General features: G+C 44.5%; 1 protein-coding gene and 1 pseudogene across 3 annotated transcripts in view; both read left to right on the plus strand.

Annotated features, from left to right (window-relative positions):
- LOC148014791 (vacuolar protein sorting-associated protein 26B-like) overlaps positions 1-16,536 on the plus strand; it is a 136,331-nt gene that overhangs the window by 64,817 nt on the left and 54,978 nt on the right. For all 3 annotated transcript variants that reach the window (XR_015688484.1, XM_087666120.1, XM_087666121.1), the window contains one exon: positions 1,479-1,590. Coding sequence is in view for 2 of the 3 variants with exons in the window: in XM_087666120.1 (XP_087522246.1) it covers positions 1,479-1,590 (112 nt within the window). In the remaining variant the exon portion in view is untranslated. The remainder of the gene's footprint in view (positions 1-1,478; positions 1,591-16,536) is intronic.
- On the plus strand, positions 8,345-12,392 carry LOC148014792 (uncharacterized; annotated as a pseudogene).

Genomic DNA, 16,536 nt, shown 5'->3' on the forward strand with positions numbered 1-16,536 from the left:
ACAATTGGAGGTAGGTAGATGTGCAGATACTCTAGTAGAGGATAGGACTTGCTTGCTTTGTGGCCGAGAGCCTAAGACAGAGGAGCATTATATATGTAGATGTGCAGTATACTATGACAGATGATTATGGTACCTTGGGCTCTTGCGTGATGGTTTTGGACCTCTTTGTTGTATCATGGAGTGTGAGGACTGGATATGCCTAGGTCTTTTCCTTCTAGAGGTCCAGAGATGCCGCACAACACTACTGTGAGATAGGAGGCCAGCTCACTTAGAGGGACCCCCACAGAGAGCAGTGACAGACTTTTTTCACAGATTTGATCCTACTGGCACTAGTGACCTTGCAGAGATAGAGCCACCCCGCCAAACACCTCCCATTCCATGCCGTGGAGTCACATTGGATAGAGCCATTTCACTTCTCGAGCACAATGACCCCATCTATGAGGACCTCTTCTGAGGAGGTGGCACCACAGTCAAATTAGAGCCATTATCATGAGACACCAAAGACTCACCACCAAGCATATCAGTGGAGCAGTTAGGGACCGCATCATAGCTAAGATTATGTGTAGATCTTGAGGTCAGCTATAGCCTATAGTGTCCACCACATTTTTCTGCACATAGTTTTGTTAGATTTGGGTTTCCTTTTCTTTCTACTGATGGGACAACACTAGACATGGTTCTACTCTAGCATAGTTCTATTGTAAAGTTATTCTTAGCATTGTTTCAAAGGCCACTTCTTTTAATTTTATCTTCACATTACTGATGAGATGACATCAGACATGGATGTACTTTGGATTTTTTCTCATAGGCCATATTGGTCTTATGTAGACGTTAATCTCTCTCTCTCTCTCTCTCTCTCTCATAGGACACTATTTCATTTTTCAGTCTTATAGCCATGTTTTTCATTTTTTCATATTTTCCTGTTCTAGATGAGAAAACACACCATCATTGTATGTATTGCTTTGGTCTCATAGGCCACATTGGCCTTTTAGAGATGTTAATATACTCTTTCTTTCTCTCTCTCTCAATGAGCAATCTCCATTTCTCCTTGCAGCTCCAACAAGAATTATTATTGTATGAACTATTATTTGCTGTTCCGCTCATCTTTGTGACTGTAGCAGTGAATGACAATGTATGCATGTTCATGCAGTGGTTCACATGCAGAGTGAGAGCAAGGGGACGTTTAATTCTGGATGGAGAGTTTATTCTCTTATCCCATCCAGGATTTTGTTTCTGTCAGCTATACAGTCCTGCTAAATTAGTTGAGTGTAATTTTTAGTTGTTCTATATCAGTTATGTGAGTTAAAAGAGATTCCATCAGACTTAAAAGTTATGGCGCGTTGTTCTAACTGTGCTCTTAAGTTTGTTGTTTAAAGTTTTAACTTCTTTATACTTACTGTAAAAGCATCAATTAGTCTAGTTGCATTAACTTGCATTTGCCTAGCTTGGCATGATTATAATCTGAATTTTTGGTTTTATAGTGAGAGAGCTGGATGTACCAGGAGATATTTTGGATCGTAAAGTGTACCCCTTTGAGTTTACAACAGTTGAAATGCCATATGAATCTTATTATGGTGTGCATGTCAAGCTCAGGTATGATTGTAAATGTTGCAGAGTTATTCAATTGCATAAGGTTTCGTAAAAGGCATTGCAATAGCAAGCTCTCGTATATGATTTTCAAGTATCTAGGTTTGTCTTTGAAACACTCCTAAATAGCTCCACACTACATGTGCTTTAAATAGTGCTGATAAAATTTAAATGATCACATGATAAACTGTGAAACATTGCATCTAATTTTATGAGTAACATGGTAAACTATGAAAAATTGGTTCTAGTTTTGTGAATAAAGACAAAACCTTAATAGACAATGAAGGCAAGGAATGGGCAACTTGGTGCTGCCAGGTTGATGCTGAAATCATTTGGGAGCTCATACAACAAATTCAAGGATTTTAGTTACTCTTGGCAGAGTTCCTTGTACTTGTATCTACCTTAGGGGCTTTTGCCGAGGTGCTATTGACAGAATTCTCTTTTTCGGGGTGGGAGGGGGGGAGATCAAGGATTTTTTGTGTTTGTTTGTTTGGTTGTTTCTTTTTCTTTCCCTTTTTTTTTTTGTGGGGGGAGGGGGGAAGCAAGGGTGTACTGTGAATTTTGGTTAGTGTCAAAATCTAGATAGAAAACAGGAGAGGATTCCCACCAAAGAGGCCAAGGTATTGAACAAAGGGTCCTTGCCTTCTTGCCACGTGTCATGTCAACTTGTGTTTTGTCGTTCTACATCTTTGCCAGCCTATCACGTCATCAAAACATGCTGCCTTTTGTTGTTCTTGCCTCAATTAGCCCGTCTTGTTGTTCTTGCCTCAATTAGCCTGTTTTTCATTGATCTGGCCACACCTAATCTGCATTTGTTGCTACCAGACATACTCAAAAGCTATGTGCTGCATTTCAGGATCTATGAGGTATGACTCACTCTCCATCTCATACTCTTTGCCTTGATCCTTCAGACACGGAAGTTCGGACACATCATCAAAACAAGCTGTGTTTTGTTGTTCTTACCTCAATCTGCTCATCTCTACCATTGGCCACACTTGAGCTGGGTTTGCTGCTGCCATACTCGGAGGCTGTCTGATGCATTTGGGGATCCCTCAGAGTACGACACACTCTTAGCTCATACTCTCAATCCCATCCTTGAGACATGGGAGTTTGGGGGTTAGTATTTCACCTTTGCATAGTGTATTTACTGCATTGAGCATCATATATATTCAACATTCATTAGCTTCTTCAATGTTCATTGTCTCTAAGTTACCCTAACCCTAACTATGTTCTTTATCAGTTTGTGCTTTGTTGTATGATTGTGCTTGTCATCTATAGACAAGTATTTCTTTACATTTCAAGAGTAGACGACTGCCTAAGAACATTGTACATAGGCTGCAGATGGTGATACAATAGAAGACATAGGCAAACAACCACATGGCATAGCAGGTGACAAGCTGGGAAAAGTGTGGACAACAGTCGCGAACTGATCAGCTGTAAAAATCAGGCAGAAAACAGTTGCCATCTGATGGAGAAGGCCGGATAGTAGGTGCCAGATGATGCACATCAGTGGGCAGTAGCTCAAATTGAGATAGCCTCAGCGAACAAGATGTGGATAGTAGAGATATGGCACTTGCAAACTGCAAAAACAAGATTAAGGCTGAGTGGTGGGTATCCTATCTATTTATAGATGGATGGGTCCTCCCAAATTAGGGTTTGGCTTATGGGACATAGAAACTCTCTAGGATTGCATTTTTGTTTTATAATAGTTTGGTAATTTTGAGTTTTGGGGCTGTGTAATTAAGAGCTAATTAAGTTTAGAATGCATGTTTAGCTCAACATAGGAAAACCTTGGAGATGATGGACTGACTGTGATCTCGAACATTATGGTAGCTTCATGTGTCTTTGATGTGAGTTCTTCTTGGTCTATTGGAGCCAGAATCTGTTGTTGTTCTGCTTGTTGGGATATATAGGGGAAGGAGAGATGGAGGTTTCCTATGCAAGGAATCATAGGAAGGTTCCAAGGGTGGATGAGGAGGTGCAGGACGTGTTCATGAATGGGAAGTTGGGGGGGGGGGGGGGTAGGGGAAGAAAGGGGGTGTGGGTGTGTGGGGGTAGTGTGTGGTGGTGGTGGGTGGGTGTGGGTGCTGGGTGATGTTTGGGGGGTAGTCCAAACGGGAAGGGCTAGGGTGGCTTGGGCTGAGGTGAAGGCTGTAGCGGTGAGTTGTGTTGACAAAGGGGAGAGGGAAGTGGTAGGGCAAGCAGATGGTAAATGGGATTGGTAGGGGAGAGCAAGGTGGTTTCGTATGTTTAGTACGATACGTTCAATATGTGAATATGTACAGTATGGAACATGCACAAAAATATTAGGAAGAAAATACGTTATTTCGTATGTTCATTAAAAAAAAACCATAAAATTATATATATAAAATCAGCCTACATACATATAAAATGTGCAACCTAAAGATAGATCATGAAGAAGCCTAGGCATTGTGGAGAAGAATGGGGAGAAAGGAGGAGAGGGAGAGGAAGAGGGATTTAAGAAAGGGAGAGGGAGAGGGAGAGGATGTAATATATATGAATGAAACTTAGAAGTGAGAGAGAGGGAGAGGGAGCAGGGGGGGGGGGGGGGGAGGGAGAAGAAGATGGAGAGGGATAGGGAAATGAGAGGAAGAGAAGGTGAGAAAGGGATAGGGATAGGGATAGGGAGAGGAAGAGGGATAGGGAGAGGAGGAAGAGAAGGTGAGGGAAAGGGAGAAGAAGAGGGAGAGGGAGAGGGAGAGAGAGAGTAGGGTGCTTGAAGAAGATAGTGGCTTGAAATTTGAGCTCAAGAGAGGGAGATTAATAAAGATGGAGGCTGATTTGTGTGGTGAGATGGGGGGAGGATGCTGTCCTTTTATAAGGGTTGAGGTGAGGGAGAAGGGAAGAGGAAGGAGTATGAAAGAGGGAGGAGTGTGAAAGAAGAGAAGTTTGAATGTGTAACAGCCCAAAAAAATGAGTGAATGTATGGTATGGTACCATACGAAACTCACCGTACATTCATGGAATGCAACCTTGGGGTAGTCAAGGCTGTGGTGGTGGCTAATAGGGAATTGGTGGGGTGTCTGGGCTATGATGACGGTGGACTAATTAGCGGGGAGATTGTAGGTTGGTGCTGTGCATGTAGATTTGGTGGTGGGCAAGGCTATGTTGGTAGACAAGTAGTGTTAGCACTTCACAAGGTAGGTTGTTGCTTGAGAATCATTGTGTCAGACATATGTGTTTACTCCAGAAGTCAAAGATAGGTTGGAGGCCTGCTTCAAGCATGTACCGTGCTTCAAGGAGGGGGACTGCATATTGGTAATGATGATCGCATTCATCTCAATTAACAAAGATGTATGTGTCTCTTTTGAGAGGTTTTTGTGTTCCTTACACTCATGCTAACATTAAAATATAAAATATAACAATTAATCCTAATACTAACTATTACATCAAGATAAAAATAAGAACAAACCACATGCAATTAATGCTACCCAAGTGACATGGTCTTCTTGGTTGTCGATGATGGTTTGTGAGGGCCTCAAAGTAGCAGCTCCCTATGAAGAACTAATCATCAATAACACCAAAAAACCTATTAGAAGCATTACCCCAATGCCATCTGGAATACGAGTACTAGTCAACAAACATACCTTGTCATACAACTATTGAGAAACCAAATCATTTAGTACATTTCCTCTACTTGATTCCTATTTTTGATTTCCATTCAGCCTCAAAAAGGCTTTATTTGGATCATTAGTTAGTATCTTGGCGTCACTAGAGAGAGCTTGGGTGCCACCCAAGAGACTTCACTGGGTGCCACTCAAGAGAGTTGGGGTGCCACTTGAGACAGTCAATGCCTGAAAATACAGCACTGCCTTCCTTCATTCTTGATCCCACACATTCATTCATTCCTTCTAGCACTATCGCTCTCTTGATCCCACACATTCATTTTTTTTGACACTGTCACTCTCTTCCATATTCTTCTTCTTTCTCCGTCCTCTCCATTGTCATTCATACCCTGCAAGGAGGACATTATGGTTCGTGGCTTTTGCATCCATCTCCACTTGGCATTTTGCAGCCTACATCATCTAGCATCAGTCCTCCTCACCTGGGGTTATCATCAAGCTTGTTTGCAACAGTTTCAGGCCGTCTACCACAAGTTACATCCTCTTTATCAGTCCTACATCAGATATGTGCGTTTTGTGTTTTCTTCACTCCTGAAAGGCTGCCCAAGAGTCGTTTGTTTGCAGCCACTTACATAGAGAGATCTTTATCGGGTATTCTTGCTTGTTCTTCTCCAGTTGGCTGCCCAACACTTGCCTTGATAGTAGCCATCATCTTGGAGAGATTTCAACATATCCTTCATTGCTGAAATCCTTCATCTTTGACAGCTCTTGAGGATTGCGTTTTGCTCCCTCTACAGCTAGCTGTCCTTTTCTTCATTCAGCATTACCTTTGATATCTTACTGCCGGAGGATTGTGCTTCGCTCCCTTCAATGTATAGGTTTCCTTTAGGTGTTGCCGCTTGATTAGGCATGGCAAAGTAGTCATCTTTAGAGATTCGGCTCCATTGTACCAACTTGATTCATTTAGCATAATACTTCTTCTTTTGTGTTTTCTTTGAGTTTCTTCTTCTCTTTGTGTTTGCCGTACACTATGTTTCTCCTTGCAAACCCAACTCTCTCTCTGATATGGTACGAGTGTATACCGTTCTATCATACTATTTTGACATGTTATCAAAGCATATCTATTATTTTGACATAGTATTAGAGCAGAGGTGCTTAGAGAGCAGAAGGCATCACCTCTACCTTTACCCCCCATATTCTGTTGCATCATGGGCATATACCCTTATCTTCTTCTCCCGTGCACCCTCCTCTTACAAGTTTGATGCATTGGTGCTATGGTCTCTCCACAAGGCGGACAGACCACTGGGTGCTCCTCCTATGGCAAGAATGGTCATACCACTGGAGATTGTCGACATCAACCTTTGCTCCCTAACCTTCCGGAGTATGTGTCCTCTCCTTGCATTCATTGTGCCACTTTACATTTCTAGGCCATAGAGATTATTCTACATCAATTATTAGATTTTTATGCTCAAGACAATAAGACACATCCGATGCACACTAAGTCCTTACGAGCCAAAGGAGGATCCAAGATCTAATCAAGCGCTACGACCTCCTGGAGCCTTCCACAATGCACTACTATGGAGGGTTTTCCCACCCATTTGCGAGTGCAATGGCTTTCCCGGCCATAGATTTTGCAGTTTGCTCCATTGAGAGACATGTTGGGTACCATCTCGTCAATCTGCTCATTCGAGACATAGAGACTATTCGACTCCTTCCTTTCCTTCGGCTCCATGGTCCACTCCATTGATAGAGTGGATGTTGCCGACCCATGGCTCCCTAGGAGCCATCGATTTCCTTACCTCCCTTGTCTTGCTCCATAGACATCAACTCTGATGTGGGCATTGAGGAGATTCTGTGTGATACCCCTTCCTCCACTTCCTCCTCTACTCAGGTTCGAGAGGCCATCTCTAGGAGTTACCTAGCTTCTGTGCCATTGGAGCCTCAGATACCTTCTTCAACATTTTTGATGGCACTTCCTTTGTCATCAAACTTTTCAAAGGTCCTGATCTATGAGTTTCTTGATTCCTATCTCACATCAAGAGGGATTTAGGGGGGGACTCATCATAGAAACAAGGAATGCCCATTCCGGCACTTAGGAATGGATTAATGTGTTCCGGGAGTACTAAACCAGCGAAATGCTGGCGGAACGTTCCAACGTGTTCCCTGTCCCATTCCAGTCCCTGTTTCTTGTTTAGAACGGCCGTTTCAACGTGGCATATATTTTTAAAATAAAAAGATTTAAATGTACATTTTCCATGCCATTGCGTGTCTACCCCAATTTCCCACCTTGCGTTGATCTCTTACCCACAGTCTCCTGCCTGTCATCTATCTACCTGCAGCATGTTGCATGTGCAACGTGCTGCAGGTCGACTGATGCCTGCAAGCTGCCCACCTCTCTCTCTCTCTCTCTCTCATTGTTCGGACTCTCTCTCTCTGCCTAGCCTCCAGCTCCCGCATGTGGACCGGCCGCACGTCGACTGGCCCAATACCAGCTCGACACGTCCTACACGTCAACTGGCCCACCAGCTCCCCAACGCTTGGGCCCACCAACTCCCCGATACCTGGGCACACTAGCTCCTTGACGTCTCCACCTCTAGCTCCCATGCGTCGATCGGCCCACCAACTTGCATCGACTCGCCCACTAACTCCCGTCTAGCTCACACCGACCGCCCACCATCTCACAAGCTCCCATCGAGTTGCCCAGGCCCAACACAACAAGGTGGAGTTTGCTCCCAGAATGGAGAAGGCCCAAATAGAGCAGAGGATTACCAATGCCATCAACAATGTCAAGGAGTATGACAATGGACTGAGCATAGTGAATAGCCAGCTGAACGATAAGATTAAAAAGCTGGAATTGAAAATAGAAGCCCAAGATGGGGAGATTCAATCACTTAGGCAGCTACTGACTAACATTCAGCTCAGCCCCAAGCTAGAGGAAGGAGAAATTCAACCTAGCATGACCGAGGAGTTCACTTGCATCAAAGAGGAAGTACAGCTCCAAAAAAAGGAGACGACGAAGGAGGCTGTTTGTGGAACAACAAGTAGAGGAGGCGGAGCAATGGATTCAAATTGCAAAGAAGGGGAAACACCTAGCACACGCACCTACAACAACCATAAGCAATGACACATTGGAGGAGGAACAAAAAAGGAAAATGAGAGCACTTCATGTTTGGGTGATGGGGCTGAAGATGCATGAAAAAGTGGATGAGGACACCAAGGTGCTACACACGTTATTGAATATTAAGAAAGACACGCATGTCTCCGCTTGGAGAGTGGGCAAGAAAAGCACAGAAGGGGAGAACTCAAAAGAGCGTGCACTCATTCTCTACTTCCCCACCATGGAGGCTAGGAGAGACTTCCTAGCTCAACGCCGTACATTGAAGGGGATTGGTGTGTTTTTGGGTGACGATCTCACACCAACCCAACTAGCCCACATGAGAGAGTGCATGCCAAAAATTAAGGCAGCCAGGGAGGAGGGCAAACTCGCCTTCTACAGAGGAGGGAGAGTGGTGGTCATGGAGAGGCGCCACAAATGACGGTGTGAGACCTATGGAACCAGCCTTACACTAGCAGTTTGGAACTGTAATGGAGCCCTCCGATTGGATGTGGGAGCTTTTGAGGAGACATTCAGAGGGAGAGATATAGTGTTCTACTCAGAGACACATCAGAGACCACATACTACACTTTCACGGGTGACAGGTTATAGGTGGGAGTCAGCTTGCAGGAAGGAGACACGCACAGGCCACAGTAATCGTGGGTCGGAAGGAGTAGCAATGTTATTCAGGGAGGAGCTACAGCAGATGATCCAGGTAGTCCGTAGAGATGAGCAGGCCAGATACATGTGGGCGAGAGTGTGTGGTGAGAAACACACTTTGTATGTTGCCATATGCTATTTCCCCCCTATGACGTCCTGATATGCCCCACCCAAGGGGCAATCACCATATGTGTTTTTGGATGAGGATATTTGGGAGTTCTCGAAGGAGGGAGAGGTTATCTTACTAGGAGACTTTAATGCCAATACAGCCTCCCATTAGGTGTCTTTCTTTGATGCATTTGAGGAGATGCTACAGGAGCAGGATGTGTCAGAGCTACAGCTAGAGAGGACATCTCAGGATATGGGGAAAGTCACCAAATATGTGAGATACCTTGTGGAGATGGGCACAACACACATGTTGGCCATTCTCAATGGTCTGGCTAGATACCCCCTATGCGACGCTTTCACATGTAATCCTCACCGACATGGTGCCAGCACAGTAGACTATGTTCTTGCCCCATCGATGCTGATATCTCACATCCAGGACCTCTCAGTATCCCCATGCCTTCTTGGAGTTGCAGTGGATCATGCCTACCTATCATTCACCATCGACCTCCAATTCACTGATACGCAGACCCATCATGCAACTCACCGACACCCGAGATACCTCTTTTCTAGAGAGAGATAGGATATCTATGAGGCAGAGATTCTTAGATTGTTACACGATGTAGACCTCGATGTTCCGTTATAGGAGCTGACTCAGCAGTTCAGTGAGGCCCTACACATCGCTGCAGGTGTAGCCTTCCTATACTCACGACCCACACAGAGAGCCTCCACCGGGGTGACACCTCAGAACAACTGGTATGATGATGAGTGCCGTGAGACCAGAGCACGGCTACAGAGAGAGATAGCACTGGGGTCCACTACCCACAGATAGGCACAGATACTCTTTAGACGCCTCACGCGGCGGAAGAAGAGAACATTCTTGGCCCAGCTGGAGCAAGACCTATCTCAATTATTCTTGAGCCAGGACTCTAGAGAGGCTTGGAGGCTTTTCAGAGAGCATTGCCCGACCACACCTATTACGTCCACCGCTGTATGGGAGGAGTATGCAATTAGTCTTTATACTGTGGAGGGTCAGCCACCTCTTCATGACCCACTTGAGCCTTGTGCAGAGACCACCACTTTCTTTATAGAAAGTAGGGTCCGAGAGGCCATTGACAGACTTAGCAAAGAAAAGGCACAAGATCATGATGGATTAGTAGCCGAGTACTTGATCCATGCTAGAGATTTGGTGGCAGGATTCCTAGCTTATATATTTAACAGAGCCTTGTGTGAAGGCCTACCAAAAAGCTGGAGCACGAACACTATGTGCCTATCCTGAAGTTAGGGGACCCTACTCTACCCAGTAACTATCGGACTATGATGGTTGGGCATACATTGGCTAAGTTATATGCTTCCATCCTTGAGCATGAGTTAAGCAGGTGGGCAGAGATGTGAAGTCTTAGAGCACAGGGACAGGCTGGCTTTAGGAGAGGCTTCTCCACATTGGATCACATCCTTACACTCGGAGTGATCATTGAGGAGGGAAGGGCCTATGGCCGACGGACCTACTGCTTCTTTGTGGACTTCCACAAAGACTTTGACACAATACCGAGAGACAGGCTGATACACAGATTGCATGCCATGGGAGTACCGAAAGAGCTCAGTTGGGGTATTTTGGCACTGTATGAGAGAGTTGTGGGCAAAGTCCGGACACCTGAGGGCCTTTCGGCACCTATTTACTCCACCATTGGGGTGAAGCAGGGATGTCCCCTCTCTCTGACATTATTTGGCCTGTACATTGATGGGATTGTTGATTATATTTCACAGGAAGGATATAGAGGAGCTCCACTAGTTGGCACTTGGATACCTCTCCTATTGTATGCAGATGACGTTGTATTGATAGCTGACTCTCTAGAGGGTCTTTAGAGACACTTGGATGCATTACACTCCTATACTTTGGACAATGGGATTTCGGTGAACCTTGGTAAAACCAAGGTGATGGTATTTAATGCTACACTACAGTGGGTCAGGAGATCAGCACCTAAATTCACATATGGATCTGAGGAGCTGGAGTGTGTGGATTCCTATACATACCTGGGAGTCTTATTCATAGGGCCCACCTTTTCTATGCGAGAGGCAGTAGACACTAGACTGACTTGAGAATACACAGCACTAGGTGGTTTGGAGAGGATGTGCTCACAGGTGCAATTCCAAGAACCCCGCACCAAGCTATGGCTCTTCGATACATTGGTCACATCCACACTACTTTATGGAGTACAAATATGGGGGCCTAGTCTTGACCACCGTAGCAGATCAGGGCACACTTATGACGGATGGAGGTCGATGGAGAAACCCCTAGTGTCTATGATATCCAGGATGATCAGATGTAAGGCCTTAGTGCCACATGAGATCATTAGAGCTGAGCTAGTAGTTACACCAATTGTGGTAGAGGCCCTCATCCGATCGGTCGCATACATACATAGCCTATGGGACTTACCCAGATACACATATGCACGGTTGGCCCTTGAATCCTCCAGGTAGCTTGCCAGAGAGGGTGATACTTCATGTTGGTATGCACAGATGTCAGCCTGGTTTGAGCTGCATGGCTTTAGCATGGACAAGTTACCCCCCTTCCAGTACTCCCTCGATGCACCATCTCTTGATCTAAGCAGGTCAAAGATTCGCAAGATCATCAGGATGGATCTTACCCAGTCGGATATCAGGCGAACATGGTTGATGCCAGGGCAGGAGCTAGGGACATGGCTTTCTACCGCAAGCATTTCCTCCATACTACAGATGATGGATTTATTGTTCGCTCGAGATACATGAACACCCACCTTTTCCATGGGATTAGATGTACTATTGGCCAGTTACGCACCTCCTCACATCAGCTAGAGATCAAGACTGGCAGATATAGATCCATGCCACTAGAGGAGCGCATATGCCAGATATACCAATTAGAGTCAGAGACAGAGGAGCATTATATTTGCCATTGCCTAGCGTATTATGAGGTGTGCGGTCATTTCCACTGTCTCTTTAGAGACGGATTTGGACCAGTATCCAGAGTCATGGATTTTACCGATCAGCGATGCCTTGGCCTCTTTCTTCTCGAGATATGACGGCTTCGTGACGTGCTCAGGAGTGCAGTTGCTCTAGGACATCGAGGCCCTTCACAGAGGCAGCTCACAGACTTCTTTGCAAAGGAGACCGAGAAGACTTCAATACACTTACAACCACAGTCCACACGAGAGCCTCTCTCACCGCCAGAGTCCACACATAGACAAGGAGTATTGATTGATCGAGCCGTTTAGCTTAGCTGATCCAGACGTCCGAGGCCTCGACACAGACACCGACGACACCTTCATAGGCGGATGATGCAAGGGATTATTGCTCGGGCTAGAGCTATGCCCTCCATAACCACATGAGATTATACCATTTGGAGCTCATTGTTACTAGACAGAGCTCTATGTTTTACACATTGCCATAGTTAGTTTCCTTTCTTATTTTGCTTTGTGCTATATGTTTTGCCTGGACAGTTGTACCATCATAAACATGATTGTAACTCATGGTCTCATAGGTCATTTTGGCCACACCGACAGGAGATCCAGAGGATTCTTGATCTACATCGACAGCAGACTGAGATCCGACAACACTCGACACATTGGATCTCAGATCTCCAGTTTGCTCTTTCTCCACCACCGATGTACCACATCCTGCATCCAGGAGGGATCACCTGCTATTAGCGACTTCGACGACTGCTACTACATCCCAGGATAGTATATCTCCCTGCATCTGTTACATATACACATCGCACCACTTTATCACAGCCGATAGTTGTTCCCCTATCACAGCCGACATTTGTTCCCCTTTTGTAGCCATTATCTGGAGTACCAGAGCTACATACGCACATACACATACACGACACTTATCACACTCACAACACCGTATTTTCAGTTTCCAGTTTTTAGCTTTTCATTCAGCACTTTTATTTTTGGATAGCTGGACCTCATCAGTTGTATCACAGTTTGTCTCATAGGCCAGTTTTGGTCTTTAGAAGACGTTAATATAACTTTCTTTCTTTCTTTCTCGTGTGCACTCGCTTCCTCTCATCTCATTGCCAAGCCCCGTGGCTGTCACGAGCTTGTGTGGAGTGGGAGGTTCACACGTGGCTTGGCGCATCATCAACAATCAATTTCAGCTTTTCTAAATTCCTAGGTGTTTACTAACCATGCACATCGCTTTCAATTTTATTTAAATGTTAAGAAATTTGTGTAATTTGTACCAATGTTGGGGCATTATGGACAAATTTTGTGCAGATGGAGCAATTTGGGACCCGAAATGTCCCCTTATTGATTGCCCCAATTATCCCAAATTTCTTGATTGTCCCAAATTTGAAGTGTTTAAAATTGAGGCCTGAATTGCCCCCAAATCTGGGGCATTAGGGATCTGAAATTGCCCTCAAATTTGGGGCATTTCAGATCAGTCTTTTGCCCAATTCAGGGGTGATCCAGCAGGGATTTGCCCCAATTTTTAAGCATGTATAATTCAGGTTGCAATCTCCCACAAATTTGGGGCATTTTGGATCAGTTGTTGCCCCAAAATTTGGGGCTTTCTCAACAAGGATTGGGACCCAAATTTGGCTGTAGTATCCCCAAATTTGGAGCTTTTGGATCCCGGAATCTGAAAGAGCCCCCAAATTTGGGGATTTTGAATCAGTCATTGCCCCAAATTTGGGAGCTGAAAATGCTACAAAAGTTGGGGCATTGTCAGCAAGGAAATGTAGGCTGAAATGCCCCAAATTTGGGGCATTTTCAGTAAAAGGAATGCAAGCTGAAATAGCACCAAAGTTTGGGCATTTTTAGCAAACACATGCATGTTGAAATTTTGGCTGCAATTTTCTGTCATTTCATCAAACTTTACTGATTATTTGTCACTTTTATATACATAGCCGCATTGACATTTATGGGATCTTCATCATCCTCAACAGGTACTTTGTCAACAATTGGACAAAGTTGAAGCACTACTTGGTCATGGTGGGATGAGGTAGATGCAGGGGTGCCATTGAGAGGTGGAGGGGCTCGCCCTTGGAAATGCAAACTTTGCTCTTATGCTTGCACTAGTGGGGCTCATAAAGTGAGAGCCCATCTTCTACATGAGGAGGGGAAAGAGGGGTGTTTTTGCACCAATGTATCAGTTGAGAAAAGACAGGAGTTACTTGACCGCATAGCCACTTCTATGGGGAATTCACATGCCACAAGGATGCCAAACATAGCAATGGATCCAACAAGACTCCAAGGTCAGCAAGGCATGGTGCTTCATGTAGAAGACCACCAAGATTAGTGGCTACGTAGCCTTCTCATGGGCCATCAGTGGCAGCAGGTTGTGGTGTTAGACAGAGTTCATTGCACACTTAATGGGAACCAAAGAAAAAAGAGGAAACAAATGCAGCAGTGGCATGCCTTTTCTACCATGACCATATTGCATTCAAATCAGCCAGGTCACCTTATTTTTTTAATATGGTGACAAAGATTATAGAGTATGGACCCACATATAAGCCTACTTCATCAGAAACTATCAAGACTTCATTGCTTAAAAAGGAGAAAGCAACCATAGAGATTGCAACAACAAATATTCACAATCAATGGGCAAGAAATGGAATGACATTGATAGTAGATGAATGGAGTGACATACGCCATAGATCCATACATGGTGTTGTCACATATTCTCGTAGGGATGTATACTTCATTGGTAGTCATGATGCTTCAAAGATTGGAAAGAGTGCAAATGTACTGGCATCCAAGTAGTGCGAGATAGTGCAGGTTGTTGGGGCAGAAAATGTAGTGCAGTTTGTGGCAGACGGTGAACCTACAAATAGGGTAGCAGGAAACATTTTAATGGCAATGTATCCACATATCACCTTTAGTCTATGCATGGCACATTGCTTGAATAACTTGTTGAAGGATATTGGGGACTTGCCATGGATTGCATCTTTTGTTGCAAAAGGCAACAAGATTGTCACATTTATATGTAGTCATCAGTACTTGTATGCTGAGTTTCGCAAGAGAAGTGACAAAGAACTTCAACACGATTTGTGTGTAACTTTCTTATGCTTGGTTGATTGCACTATTGCAAGGGTGCAATTAGGGAGCTATTTGTTAGTGATGAGTATGAAAATTGGACTAGGGTTGCCGTTGCTACTGATGTGTTATGTAATGCATATGTCTTTGATAGAGATTTTTGGGATGAGGTGAATTGCACTAACCAAATGGTTGTTCCTATCATGCACATGTTGAGGCTTCAGATGGTATGGATTCATGCATTGGGAAGATCTATTTTTTTTTTCAAGTAAAATGTGGCTAATTATATTACTAAAAAAAAACTAATTACAACGGAGTGCTCATGCTCAACAGACTAGGTGGAGCTGATGAAAGTCACAAGTACATCATGTATACAAGCCTCTCAAGGTGGTCTGGGGGGGATGGGGGCAAGAAGCCATGGAGGGGGGGGTGTATCACCATGTGGGGCTGCCTGCTTGCATCACGAAAAATAGGTCCTGGCCGCTCCAAGTGCGCATGAAATGACATCGGAGCTCCTGACAAGCCCTGGACTCGCCCTGCACCTGATCCCATCGGCCGCGGAGAGAGTGGATGATGGAGGTCCACAGCTCTGCTAAGGTCGCCTGTGCTGAAAGTCTCTCTCTGCCGAAAGCCTCTTGACACTGTACCTTCTGGATATGCCAACTAGTAAGACTCCCTATGATCTCCCATAACTTAGAGCGGTCTTCTATGGGCTTCAGAACCTGGCAGATGGGTAGAGCCTCAAAATCGACCATTGCGTACAAACCTGCCTCAATAATGAATATCGTGTTCTGCATCCCGGCCTCATACATAAGGTGACAGCCTTGGCTGACCGCCTGCCAGCAGAAAGCTCCCCATGAGATACATCCAAGGCTGAGTGCTATACGGCGAAGGATGTGGCATGCTCCTCTCCACACGAGCTGCACTGCCTCACATGCCCAAAGGCAGTGCTTTGCAATATTTGGAATCTTTATTATTGTTGATTATTATATCTCTAATTTTACGAATTATAGTTGATATCGAAAAAGGATATTAATAGGACAATTTATAAATTATGTGTACATCCCATATGGCTGGTCAATGATTTTGTGATTAAATTACCAAAGTCATTTATGCGTTTTAATTCTTCATATTTCTAGATTCTAAGTGTTGATTGTGTGTGTACACGCCTCTCTCTCTCTCTCTCTCTCTCTCTACACACACACTCTCTCTCTCTCTCTACACACACACACACACACACACACACACACACACACACACACACACATATATATATATATATATATATATATATATATATATATATATATATATATATATATATATATATATATATATATATGCTGTTCCCTTCATTCACGTTCTGGATTTCTAGTAACTATGGGACTCATCTTTCTTCTTTATAGGGGGATCTTAATTCCTTTAGCTTCAGAGGGGGTCCCTACTCATTTTGCAGTTCTTCCCACACCTTGTCAATAACCCTTTACCTTCT

The sequence above is a fragment of the Lygodium microphyllum genome, chromosome 24, assembly GCF_053477565.2.
Source record: "Lygodium microphyllum isolate KBCC chromosome 24, Lygodium_microphyllum_v1.1.10, whole genome shotgun sequence".
NCBI classification, from domain to species: domain Eukaryota; kingdom Viridiplantae; phylum Streptophyta; class Polypodiopsida; order Schizaeales; family Lygodiaceae; genus Lygodium; species Lygodium microphyllum.